This window comes from Aulonocara sp. 'chitande type north' Nkhata Bay, linkage group LG1 (genome assembly GCF_057382095.1).
Source record: "Aulonocara sp. 'chitande type north' Nkhata Bay isolate Kocher_YH1m ecotype deep benthic linkage group LG1, A_spYH_male_GT1.1, whole genome shotgun sequence".
Classification (NCBI taxonomy): Eukaryota; Metazoa; Chordata; class Actinopteri; order Cichliformes; family Cichlidae; genus Aulonocara; species Aulonocara sp. 'chitande type north' Nkhata Bay.
In genome coordinates this window covers 29,981,188-29,995,179 of record NC_141344.1, presented here as the reverse complement: position 1 = coordinate 29,995,179, position 13,992 = coordinate 29,981,188, and the positions used below count along the sequence as shown (strand labels likewise).

The following is a 13,992-nucleotide window of genomic DNA, read 5'->3' as shown; positions in this document are numbered from 1 at the left end:
TTATCACTTTCAAAACCAAAGAAATCCTCGTTGTCAGTGTCAGAGTCGAACACCCTCAGAAGGGCCGTGGCGGTGTCCTCCTCTCCATCATGCAGCAGTCCAGCCCTTCAAAATCCGTTGGTGATCGTGGATGTTTTCGCACTTTTCCACGCTGTCAGAATCCACCGGTGGAGTTGGGCATAACTTGCTTTTCGCAAGTTTATCGCCGCTCGTCATCCACGCCTCCCGCTGAATGCGTAGCGCTACTTTGAAGTTTGTTTTTCGCGCTACTTCGTACGGCACTACGTTGCCTGGCGGACGGACATGTGACTAACATACCACTCTTGAACCCCGATCCTTCCGCCAGGCAACGTAGTGCCGTACAACAGCGGAACAAACAAAACAAATCGTCTTACGATATCACAAAAATCATGGACAATCCATAGAAAAGCCGCACCTGACTAAAAGCCGCAGGGTTCAAAGCTTGTGCAAAAAGTAGCGGCTTATAGCCCGACAATTACGGTGGATGAATTTTCTCTGAAAAGAATCTAGGATATTGGTGCAAACCAGTGTGATGTATCAGACAGTTAGTCCACAGAAGCCATAATATAATTCAGTCAAGTAGACTGAACAAGTTGATCTGTGTCCTGACAAATTAAATCAAAATACAGTCATTCTTTTGATCTGTATAATTATCCACCGGCCTTCCACCTACAGCATATGCTGCATTTAGAGCAGGTTCTTATACACACTTGCAGAAATTGTAATGTCCATGTGAATAAACAGAAAATCATTTCCCTTAAGTGCTTCTTGATGTATTCAGCTCAAATACACAGCCATGATGCAAAAGTTAAAGCTGCATTAAGTCTTTTTTTAGTTATCATACAGTAGAATTGCAACAAAACCTCACAGAAACACAACCTTAATATATCATTCATTTATTAAGTTGTTAGTAACTGTTTTCTACTTTATTTAAGCTCCCAGCAGAAAAGGAGCAACATGAAAATCCCACTGACATCATATTTTTGACAAACTGAGAAAGAAGGCACTTGAATATTCAGATATATTTATTTTCTTTAGCTCCGCTTTAGGCAACCACCAACTCCTGAGGAAAACATCTTTACCTTTAGCTCCTACATGCTGAATGTTCTCCATCAATGTACTTTGGCTGTCTTGACAGTGAGTTATTCTGAGGTGTTTTAGAAAAGAAATATTTCATTTAGACAAAGCTAAAATCTGCAAAAGTGCTTGAAATCCCTCTAAGTTCAGCACAACAGCAAGTTACAAATTACCGGCGGTGGTTCACTGTTTAATATTAAAGAAATGCTCAGTGGAGCTTACATATTCCTGACCTGGTAGAGGTCAAAAACAAAGCTTTTGTTTGGTTTTTTTTAAATGAGAGAAAAAAAATTTGTATCAGTTTTCCTCTCCGTGTAAATTCCAGTAGGCATCGAGCCTCAGAGCCTACTGCAATTTACAGACCAATCTTTTTCTAGAAAAGTCTGCTCTTTGGAGTCAGCAAAATATATGGAGGCTTAACAGTCATTTCCATATGGATTACTTGGTGTTATGCAGTGGGTAGCACAGCGTTAGGATTTTGACAGTCATTTTCCTTAAGTTGTCAAGGGAGATGCCGGTAACAAGCCAGGCAGGGAGTTAAGGCATGGAAGTGTGTGTGTGGGAATGTATAAATGCGTGCAAGCTGTCTTTCTGGGCTCTTATTTATGGACAGTATAGTGAAATATCAGTTCTTGGGGCATCACTGCATCCTTTGTGCTTGTCTCTTGAAATCTAAACACTAAAATAAGTTCCTGACAGGTTATTAACAGAGTTCAGAACATCGTTGAGTCAAAGACACCACATGAACTTGTTCAGTGCCTCCTAACTTGTTTTTACTGCCATCCAAAATTAAGAGGAGGAGGATAATTGGAGCAGTCGGATGGCACGTATTTATTGAAGCCATGTGCCCCCGATTAATGTTAGCTATTAAAAATATTTTAGTCGTGCATGTTGCGACCCACTAATGCGTGAACTTTTTAACACAAGAAAAATGAAGTGCATCGTGATAAAGCTGTTATAAAGCATAACTGTTAATTTAAGCGTGCCTCACAGGGTTCAAAGCACGTAATTGAGTGGTATGGGTGGGGGTGTTGGCGGAAGAGCTTTAGCTCTGCTTGACCTGCTGCAGCAAGGACGGACTGCTCACACAACTTATTGATGGCCACTTCTATGTCACGTTGACTTTTGAAAGGGAAACCATGAGTGCAGGCACGTGGAAAATCCTCTGTGGATCGGAGTGAATGTGTGCAGCTAGGCTGCGCTGGAAACACTGCGGGGAGCAGCTGAAAATTGTGCCACATTTTCTGCCTGTCAGTGTGACTGCCAGTCTGCAGTTAAGAAGAATTCTCTCTGAAATAATTCTTCACACTTACGCACATGCAGCCCATGAAATGTAAGCTATTAATCTCTTAAGAGCTATTTGTGTCAAGTTTTCTGCGTGCAGAAGTAGACTGTAAACAGAACATGTGGTCAGACCCCTGCGAGTGTGCTTCGTAATGGATGGGCAGCCATTGGTTACTAATACCTGTGTTTTTGAATAGAACATCAATAAGTCCTTGTTGCTGCATTAACTCCTGGTGCAGTGTTTGGGAGCCCCGTGCGGAGGATCAATCGAGGTGGAGAGGTTTCGATAAATCTCCTTGCTGCCAAGTAAAAGGAAGAATTGTGTGTTGAATAAAAGGAGAATAATTAGAGTTTCTTTGTATATTTAATGGGGGTAAGAACTGAAAGACTGCTGCATGATCCTACTTTGACCAGAGTGTGCCTGTATGTGTGCAAATGGATTCTTTCCTTTCTACGTGTGTGAATAATCATCCATTGTCTTTTTAACTGCTGTTGAAATTGCCTGCTCTTTTTTTTTTCCTTCTTATTTGTGAGCTGAGTTTTATGTGCACAGGGTCCTAAAAAGTCATTTCCGTCATAAAAAGATTGAGCTTCCTTCCTGAGTTGGTGTCGGGCAGCTGGACTTCTACACTGTACAACAGGAGATACTAAAATGGACTTGCTATGTATGCGGTGGTGATTAGTTTAGAAGAAGGCGGCGTATTGTCAGCCCTAATCTGAGTTTATTACATTCTTCTTAGAAAGATGGGGTTTGGGTAGCACGTGTGCATTCCCTGTCACAAGGTCTTAAAATGAGCTATCTGTTAATCAGAGTGATTCTCCTGGCTGAGCTATTTTTGGCTGCATGAACATGGAAGCTCGCCTCCAGTGAAATGCAATAGATTAGGTTGAATTTCACCGCACCGTCTAATCATTTATTGTAGCTGGTGGCATTTATTTTCTAACCTTTTTCTTCTTCTCTTAAACAATTTTTTTGTTTTGTTTTTGTTTTACTAAAGGTATTTTTTTTTATTGCCCTAGTCGGCCTCTAGTCTCCAGGAGATGAGAAGTTCTAAAATTTATAGTGTTTGTATTAATATTTAATTTTGGACCAGTTTCTTTTTATACTGTGGTTATGAACTCGGTGTCATGCTGCACTTAACAGATTTAGTCATTCTTCAACAAACTTTAAAAAAAAAAGTAAGGCAATGTTATGACAAGTGTCATCTTAAAAAGAACATCTGCTTGAAATAAACTGCAAAGAGCTTAAAAGAAAACCCAGCTTATCATGTCAGCCAAGATTAAGAACCATCGCTGTGCTTCATAAAAGTTCCAGCCAGTTTTAAAGCGACTGCACTTCTTGCATATCAGGCTATTTCCAGTATTTATTTAACATTAATATCCTCCTTTTCTTCCTTCTTTCTTTCCACCCAGGCGTACCTCTGTCCACTCAGTGGGGCCCTCAGGGCTACTTTTACGCCATCCAGATTTCCCAGTACGGTTTGAGCCATTACAGCAAAAACCTGACCGAGCGTGCTCCCCACGTTGATGTCTATGACACGGCCGAGGAGAGGGACAGCCGAGCCAACGCCGCGACCTGGAGTGTACCGAAAGGTTGCGGGCTCAGCCGCGTCTATGACAAGACCAGGGCTACCTCCGTGCGGCAGTTCAGCGCTCCAGGTATTTAAACCTTCCATTAGCCCAGATGGCCTCTGGGCAAGAAGCTTATCTCGTGTTAACTGTGGCTGTAGCAAGCATCCCCTGAGGACAGGATGATAGTCTGCAGTGAGTCAGCGCCACAGGAAGAGTACGCTGACAGGCTGTCTGGTCTGACAGTGGACCCACAGCATAATGATATTCTTAGACAGTGTGATGGTTAAAGAAGCACACATTTCATCCTGTTTTGTCCTATTAATCAGACACTGAAATTGCAGCTGGTGTTAGAGACAAAAACATTTTGATGAGATTAGTTCAGTTTTTTCCCTCTCTGGTAAAACATAAGTATGTAAATGTAGGTGTTGAAATGGAACTTCACCATCTTTATTAGTCGCAGGAAAAATAAAGCCATTATAGGTTATTGTGTTCTTTGTAAGGACTTGTTTTATGTCACTTTTTGTTAACACAAGAGTACTTATACCATTTAAAAAGGAGCTATTTCCTGCCAGGACCTGTTGTAGCAGTCAGTATAAAAAGTATCTGTTTTAGCCGATTCAAAGTACATTTCTACTAGACTGTATGTGGGTATTTCCATTGCATGTGTTAATAAACATATGTAGAATAGATTAACCCTTTAAAGCAAATTGTTTTTAATGCTGATTTGCCTACTACGGTATACTAGTACAAGCATTAATAGCTGTGAAGCTAATGGTAGTTCACTATGCTGCAGTGGCAAGCTAGTGTCACTGAGTGGTCATCAGATAACTGTCACACTGTCAGAAGTGATGTATTAATGATTTTATCACTGTTGCCCAGAGTTTATTCATCAACAATTAGTTTTTTAACGCTTAATTAAAATGTATTTTAGTAACACAGTACTAGCAGTATCATAACAGAATGTGTTATTAATAATCTATGAAGGCTCGTGATAAGTGAAGGCTACCGAAGACGTTTTCTTTGTTTGTTGTCGAGGTTTCAGTGAGATTTGAATGTTGCAGTAAGAACCGCAGCAGAGACTGATGAATATTAACATATACTGCCTATTTCTCCATAAGTGCTTAGTTAATAGGGCTTCAGAAAATGGAGAATTTCATCACTTGTAATAAAACAGACTGAATAATGGGGCTGTCCTTGCTGCCATTTCGCACTGTTTCAACTATGAGGAATCTAATTTCATTCAGCTCACTCACTCATATGGCCTTCTCTCTTATGCATCTAAAAATTGATCTATAAAAAGGGGTAAAAAAGAAAAAGGAACAAGTCTCCCACTTCATGTTTTTACATTGTTCCAAACAGAGTTGTATTGAGGGCTGCAGCATGTGGTGGGTATGGATAAGATACTGCAAGTTTGAGCAGGCGACTCTTATTCTCACCGTGTGGTTGACTTGGAGGAGACGCGGTGCCATTTAGGGAGAAATAAATTGCTGTTACATCTGCTTCAGAGTATGCCTGAATAATTTCATATATGCATATTTAGACTGAAATTGTTGATCTAAGAGTGCTTAGACTGTAGCTTGTATTATGATTTATTAACTCTCTGTGACGTATTTACTCAACTCTTGTCATGTCCGTGTTAATCCTGTGAGTCGGCAAATTAAGAAAAAAAAAGGAGACTCGGCTGGTGTTTGATTAATGTGCTCTTCTGTGTAGCTTTACACTCAGTCTTAGATTCTTTGTAGAAGTACAAACATTAACAAACGACCTTATGTTTGTTTCAGATAAGCTTGCAGGTAGCACAAAGTTATTGGATTTAACACTGTAAAGAAAACTAGTGAGCACAGATGCTCCCACAGAACCATTAATCTTATGATTTAATACTTGTCACAAATATGTTAGTACATTTATTTCAAATTGTTTCAGTTTGTTATTTTATTTTTTTTGCAAGAGTTTATAGTTTAAAATTGGAAGTGTGAGAATAGTCTGAGAATCCTAGGGGATGATAAATATAGAGGATCCCTTGGGAATGCTGCAATATGGGCGTCTTTCTCGACACTATACTTTACTATCGAAGACAGCACTGCACCTGAGATGTTCACTCTGTAGCATACCTTATTCCAACGATGATCTAACAACAAGTACAAAATACACAGTGTGAAACGGCAGCTATGCACTGGCTGTTGTAAAAGTCACATTTGCAGAGTATCTCTATAATAAAAGCATCAACCACTGACACAAATAATATTCCCAGGAAAAGCAGGATTTGCACGGGCTAATGTTCATTTAGGTTAACTGTAAGGTAGCAGAGCATGAAACGGTGGTCTCAGCTAAGGCTGGGGACTCCAAACGTGTTCTTTTGCTTTGGGATTCACACTGATGCTGAAATAAATACTCTTACCAGCTTGATAAATGTTTCATTTCATGTGTCTAAAACGGTGAAAAAACATCAGCTGATAGGAGATTTTTAAGTCGCCAAATATAAGATAAGATAAACTTTAATATCAGTAATGGTCTTAAAACTTGGTCAGGCTCTATTGTTAACACATGATCAGACTCTAGACAGTGTGCAGTGTTTTCTGTTATTATGTTGTGAAACAGGAAATGCAGCACCTCTGTGCATCTTTCGAGTGGTAAATTAAAGCTCTACTCATCAGATTGGTTGTTACAGTAAAGATTGGAGATCTTGGCCTAGTTTTAGAGCTTTAAAGTGACCGAGGCCAGGAGATAGCTGGCAGAGTTATTTTGGGGATCGGAAGAAGTCAACATCTTATACCCGGTGCTGACTGTGAGCTGTCTTTATTCTCCTCTGATCTCCTGCTGATGTTTCCAGGACACACTCTCTGTCCCGTCCTCTGCCGAGCTCCTGTCTCTACAGTAATCTCCCCCCCCCCTTCTTCCACTTTCAACCTCTCATCATCACCAATTTCTTTTTTTCCACCACCCTCCACTTTTTTCTCCCTGCTGCTTGCTCACTTTGCTTTAAAGCTGAGCTCACCATTATTGCTCTTTCCTACCTTGACTTCATGTTATCATGATCATTTCTTACTAAGTAGCCTTCATTCTCCATTTATCTTCCCTGTCTACTCCAGATTTCTGTCAGTCTTCCACCTCTGTTGACTTATTTCCACCCACTTATCGCCCCTCAGCACTCCTGTGCTTCCTAAACATTGCAGTCATATTTCCCCAATCCATTCTGATGCCTTATTCTTGTCTCTCATCAAACTTTCCTCATTTTCTTCCTCTGCTGTCAGTTTTCCTTTCTGTCTCTGCCTCCCTACACTTCCTCCTCCTACTCCCTTCTTCCTGTTGCAGTCCTTCTTTTTTTTTTCTTTCCTCCTTACTGTATCTAGGGCACGAGTGTTGAGCAATCTCTCCAAGCCTCTGACAACTGGATCAATCGTCAGTCCCCTGATAATAACCTACCATCCACCATCTGCACTTTCCTGCCCAAACGCTGTCTGCCACTGAGCACCTTTATTTTCTCAATCCCCTTGTGGTTGGTTGATAGTTCAGAAATGCACTTTGTTCCCCTGATAAGGTGGAATCACGCTATCAAAGAAAAATAGCTTTTGTGGTGTGTGCAGACGACCCTGCGCGGGTATCTGTGGTACAATCTGCACGGCAACTTTGGCATGAACAGTGCCATCCTTTGTGACCGCAACGAGTCACCCTTCACCACTCGTTCAATCGAGGAAAAGCGAGTTAGCCTGTGTCTGTGTCTGAGTTTCCAGACTTGTACTGTATCATTACTGTCATGTTGAGACCGGTTAAAGAGCAGCCTAGTCCCTCGGCAAAAGAGCAGCAACTACATACACTTACTAGTTTTGCTACAGAAACGGTGTTACTCATGAGAAATGGCTAATAGCTACTAGGGCTGCCACAAACGATTATTTTGATAGTCGACTAGTCACCGATTATTTTTGCGATTAGTCGACTAATCAGATCATCATCCACTGGACGCAAAACTACAGCTTATTGCACCAGCAGCATCTGCTCTTATATAACTATCATTAGCTTACAGCTTTAAGTGTTTATTCTTAGTTAGCGTATTGTCTGTCTTGTCTTAATGTTGGTTTAAAATGGAGCACTGTAACAAAAAATAATTTCCCCCAGGGATCAATAAAGTATTCTGATTCTGATTCTGATTAAGGTCTGTGCTAACTAAAAATAAAGACAAGATGATAGTTTATTAAATTTTAATGAAATTTGCTGATTGTTTCGGTGAAGTTTAATAAACTCCTTGCTATCTAAAATATAACAGGACACTGGAGTATATTCTGGAGCATCTCACACTTCTGATAATCAGTTGTCTGCTTGACGTTTATTCAGCTGTGTAAAAACTATAACTTTAATCTCAGACAAACTGATTTACTCAGGAACAAATAAAATACTAAAAAAAAAAAGCCAAACAATAACATTTTAAGTTATCTAAGTGACTCATATATATTTAACCTGAGTAGCGAAAGACGGTGGGTTTGAAAACGATTTGCGGGGAGTCCGGTGTTCTCACGGCGCTAGTGAGCCTAGCCCCCGGCTCGCTAACGAGCTAGTGGGTAACAGATGTCTCCGAAAACGTCGGAGCGCTTTTGAAAATATGTGGTGTCCTGATAAACTGAGCAGATATTTGAGGTTTACACAGCTACATTCTCGCCTGAAAATATGTTAAACGTTTATTTTGTGACCCAGAAAGAATAATAAGAGTAATATTAAAACTAACTAGCTACCGCCATTGTTGGAAACTGCGCTGGGCCGCGCTATGAATTCTGGGACACAGCTGCTTCTTCTTCTTCTTCGGGGTTTAACGGTAGCTGACATCCTTGTACATGCAATGCTGCCATCTTCTGTTTCAGTCCGTTATTACACTCTTAAATCCTGCCACTTATTCCTGCGTCTTTTGTGATCTTACAAAGCTTCAAACGACGCGTCGACTATTAAATCAGTCGTCGACGATTTTGATAGTCGACGTAATCGTGACTAGTCGACAAATCGTGGCAGCCCTAATAGCTACACTGCTTGTAGGATAAGCATTATGGTTGACATGTCTCAGATTAGTACAGAGCCATGGTTTCACTTTAGTAAATACTTAATAATAATGTATGTAGATGGAGAGGAAGAACAGCTAACATCAGCTACATGAGGTTTAGTGATGATACTGAACCACAGTCGGCTTACTTTGTCTTTTTTTTTTAATGTATGAACACAAAATATCCTTTCAGGAATTTTTCTTCCTTTTTCAACCAAACCCAGTCAGTGATCTAATAAATATGTCAGTCAATAATAACTGCTACCACAATCTGATTTCATGCTTCGAACAGAACAAGTAGTTTTTCCCAGATCAGCGGGGATCATTTAGGTTGGTTAACTTCCAGCAGCTGCTCTTTGCTCCGTTACATCCTTGCAAATCTTGGTGCTTTTTGTTTTTATTTTAATTCTTATAGTCCTATTTTGTGGGCGCTCTTGATGAGAAGTCGCCCACCTCTCGTCTGATGGCTGAATGTGAGGCTGCAGAGATAAGAGATGTGGCGTTTGCATTTGAGCAGCTTAAAAACAGCTCTGATAGAGGTAAAGGAGACTGAACTGTAAACGGTGGATTCGACATCAAAAGCGGTAGCGCCGGGTCACAGGCGTGAAACGTCTTTCTTTGAATCCTTTGTGGATTATTAAGCAATCTGAACCCATCACAGGAAAAAGAATGCAACTATACCGAGAGATTATCCTGCATGTAAATACTTTGAGGTGGTGTTGCAGAGAAAGGTGTGATTTTCAAAAAAGTCTTTAGAATTGTATCTTTTCATATCAAAGTCAACAGTGTCTGTCGTGGCTGAGTATTTATCGAGATCTTCTAGGGTCTTGGAAAAATGCTGTTTGCTCACAATCCCCGTGCAAAATAACACAAAGTTTCAAAGAAGAATGGTGCAGGGGAATTTCAGAGCATTAGGTGTAAAGCTGCTGAAGAGCTTTCTGCACAGACTGAAGACTGAAGTAACCAAAGAGGAATTTTCTCACAGTTTGGGGGGAAAAAACTGACTGATTAATCAATATCGAAAAAAAAAAACACTTTGCAGTCCTAAATACATTAAAACTTTCCAAAAAAACACCACTTATTATTGTTTTTTAATTAAATTTGCTGTTTTAGCTGTGCGTGTGCTGTAGTGATGGAAAAATCACACTTCCATCGACTGTTGTCTCGTCACTTGTCAGGTCTTTTGTTGTCCGCACATGTACTGCAGGCACTGTGCACGCTTTCAAGTGTTCGTCTCACACACTCGGTCATGTACACAAGCGTGATTTACACAGGCGTATTTCTAGCCGCGTGTCTTCCCCGTCTCCAGACTTATTGCTAAACAGCTAGGGAGCCCGAGCGGTGGAGGTGGAATCTCGTCTATATTCCCTGCCCATCCTTTATTGATGGCAGAGTAATCACAGGGCCAGAGTACAAATCCACTTACTCTCTGCATTGCCTTAAGTAATGGATTTATGAGTGCATTAAAGAGCCGTAGTCATCCAGAGGCCCCTGCCAGACTGTCTCTCTCCTTCATTCTCTTCCTGATCGACTGTCTTTGAGCCTCACTAGGCCTCATCTGCTTCTGCTTTCTCAGCGTATGTGATGTGAGATCTCTCCGTCTTCTGATTTCAATTGTCTCCTCACTATTGGCTCATTTTCACCCTCTCCCATCTAGGCCTGGCTTTAAGAGCTCTTGTGTGAGCCATCACTCCATTACTCTCCTTTTCCTTGACTTTTTGACCCTTTCTCTTCTTTATCCTTGGAGGAGCCTCGATTAGAAAACATTCTCCTCGTTTTTTTTGTTGTTTTTCTGCTGTGCACACCAAAGAGTAAGGCAAAAGCAGAGATCATTCTTGAACCGCTCGCTGCTTCGGGGTCTTGAAATGAAGTCGGAGCTGAACTATAGTGACACAAAGGTGATCCAGTGTCAGAGGTGGCAATGTGGAAAGTAAAAATCATCCGAGTTTCTACTTAAGCTCTGACTGGAGGAGATGCGGGGATGCAAATAGAGAAGTTGCAGTATATCAACTTCTTCTTTCACTCTGTTGTTCCCTCATACTGCTCCTCTATTCCTTTCCACACTGTCTTCTCTCTCCTCTCTGTCCTCCTTATTAAGCTCAGTGTGCAGAGACACAGCCGTACTGCACATCCCAGGAGAAGCTCGTCCTAGTGTGTGTGTGTGTGTGTGTGTGTGTGTGTGTGTGTGTGTGTGTGTGTGTGCACTCTCTCTCACACACACACAAACAGCAAGGAACATCACATGGGTAATAATACAAAATCCAGGGTAGTTAAAATGTTAAGCTTCTGACCAGTGATTGATTCTAAAGTAGGCTCATTGTGATTGATCATTGAGAGTATTAAAAAAGGGAAAAAAAAGATGAGCCATTATATAAACAGACCACCAGAGGAGTGTATTAAGAGACAGACTCGGATTTAAAAAGCTTCCAGTAAACTAAAAATAGCACGTTATCAGCCAGTAATCATCAAGTTCTTAAAGAAGTCAGTCAAATGAGACCAAGTGTCTTTGAATAAATGTTTTTTCTCCCGCAATTTTGACTTATTTATCTGCTGCACCCACCCCACTCACTTCCCATTACCACAGACTCCTCCGAAGGCGTGTCCCTCCAGATGGGCAACTCCAAAGACTTCATCCTCAGCTTGGACCTCAAGTTTATCTCCAACGGCAGCGTGTCTGTAATCCTTGAAACCACAGAGAAGGGCCCTCCCTTCACAATCCACTACGTGACCAGCACACAGCTCATCGCCTTCAGAGAGCGTGACATCACCTACGGGATTGGACCGCGAACCGCTTGGAGCACTCTGACCCGGGATCTGCTCACTGACCTCAGGAAGGGCGTCGGGCTGTCCAACACAAAGGCTGTTAAGGCCACAAAGGTCCGTTCAACTCAAAGCGCTGGTTCAAAAAGCACCTCTGCTCAAATATTTGTGGTCTAGTGACGATGCACTTGCAGCTGGGATAATTAGTTGATTAGTTGAACTGGCAGCTCTCATTTTAAAAGCAAAAGTTCCACAAAAAAACCTTTTAATGTACTTTTTGTACATTTTTCACTACTTTCTCACATTTTATAGAAAACAGTCCATTAAGGAAGTATAGTTACATTTATGGTGATGTATGCTTTTCATTATCAAAGCTACTTACAAGTCTTTGCCACTTGTATTGTGTCAGAGGGTTTCTTTGTGTTAGATTTAACTCCATGTATGTGAACTAAATACTGTTATTATTTGGCTTTATGAAGACTAAATCTGCAGTGTGTTGAACTCATGAATGCCAAGTCCTAACTCCCTTCATCTACTGTCTCTTTTCAGATTATGCCCAGACGTGTGGTGCGATTAGTCCTGCATGGGCGTGGATTTGTTGACAACATCACCATCTCCACCACTGCGCACATGGCCGCCTTCTTTGCCGCCAGCGACTGGCTGCTGCGCAACCAGGACGAGCGAGGCGGATGGCCTATCATGGTCACCCGTAAACTAGGCGAAGGCTTCAGACCTCTGGAGCCCGGCTGGTACTCGGCCATGGCTCAGGGCCAGGCCATGTCCACCCTTGTGAGAGCCTACCTCCTCACCAAGGACCAGGCGTACCTCAACGCTGCCCTGAAGGCAGTAGGACCTTATAAGGTGCCTTCAGCACAGCATGGGGTCAAAGCTGTGTTCATGAACAAGTATGACTGGTATGAAGAATACCCCACCACACCCAGCTCCTTTGTGCTCAACGGCTTCATCTACTCCCTGCTGGGGCTCTACGACTTGACTGAGACAGCTGGAGAGAAGCTCGGCAGGGAGGCAGGGCAGCTGTTCAGCCGCGGCATGGAGTCGCTGAAGGCCATGCTGCCGCTCTTTGACACCGGGTCTGGGAGCATTTATGACCTGCGTCACTTCATGTTGGGCACTGCGCCCAACTTGGCTCGCTGGGACTATCACACCACACACATTAATCAGCTACAGCTGCTGGCATCCATAGACAACTCCCCCATCTTCAAGGATGTGGTCAAGCGCTGGAAAACCTACTTAAAGGGGATTCGTGCCAAGCACAATTAGACTAAACTCCAACCCACACACTATAAAGGCTGAGATGAGAAGAAGATCGATATATTCTGTGCGACTGAAGGAATGAATGAGCGGCCTATGCTCGCGTGCACGTCCTCGATCTGGTTGAAGTCCAAAATCTGAAGTATGAGTTTAATCAGCTGAAGCTCTCAATACTCTCTCGTGTGCTCTGTTGCAGGTTTTTTAATTTCTGCAACATCCACTGTAGCTCTCCTCTCCCTGTTTCTTTTCTTTTCCTTCACCTCTTGAGTTAGTGTTTGTAGTTATGCACAAACCTCATTTCAAGGTGAGAGTGTCTGCATTCAGGAAGAAAGTGTGTATGTGTTCGTGCGTGTGTGTGTGCGTTTTTAAAAAGAATATATGACATTGGTGAAAGATTAAAAACTCTGTGAATCACATTTCAGACATTCTTCGATGCATCCAGCACATTTTTCTTCTGCAATTGTATTTTTTTTAACGTCATTTCAGATTAAAGTTTATTAAAACAAACTGTATATAACAGAATATATTATAAATTATTTGAAGGAGAACGTTGCCAAAAAACAAAAAAGCGCATCTTTTCAATATATAAGAAGCATTCGAATATTTCACCACAACAACATTTTTAATGCAAACCCTTCAATACTAAACAGTTTTAAATTACAACGCAGGACTTTTTTTTTTGAAGTGTCTCACATTTAATGTTTGGTTAGAGATGTTTATTAGAGAATTCATCCCTTTGTGGAAATGCTAGAAAATCAAACGTTTTATGATTCTGTCTAAACACAGATTAATGTTAGCCAATAATTATAGTATTATGTCTTTAGTAGATTTATCTTTTCCCCTCTAAAGTAAATGTGAGGCTTCTGTTAAGCTGCTTGAAAGCTGCTCTGAGTAATAATCGAGCTCGTTCTCAGTAGCAATGTGATTGTTCCTGTGGTATTCACTGAGATAAATCAATGCAGCCCTGCAATAATGCTTAAAAA

General features: G+C 41.4%; 1 protein-coding gene across 1 annotated transcript in view; it reads left to right on the top strand.

Annotated features, from left to right (window-relative positions):
* The window catches only part of glceb (glucuronic acid epimerase b), a 57,116-nt gene extending 43,124 nt beyond the window's left edge, over positions 1 to 13,992 (top strand). The window contains exons 4-6 of the mRNA XM_086292654.1: positions 3,796 to 4,041; positions 11,562 to 11,854; positions 12,287 to 13,992. Coding sequence (XP_086148780.1) covers positions 3,796 to 4,041; positions 11,562 to 11,854; positions 12,287 to 13,018 — 1,271 coding nt within the window. The 3' untranslated portion in view covers positions 13,019 to 13,992. The remainder of the gene's footprint in view (positions 1 to 3,795; positions 4,042 to 11,561; positions 11,855 to 12,286) is intronic.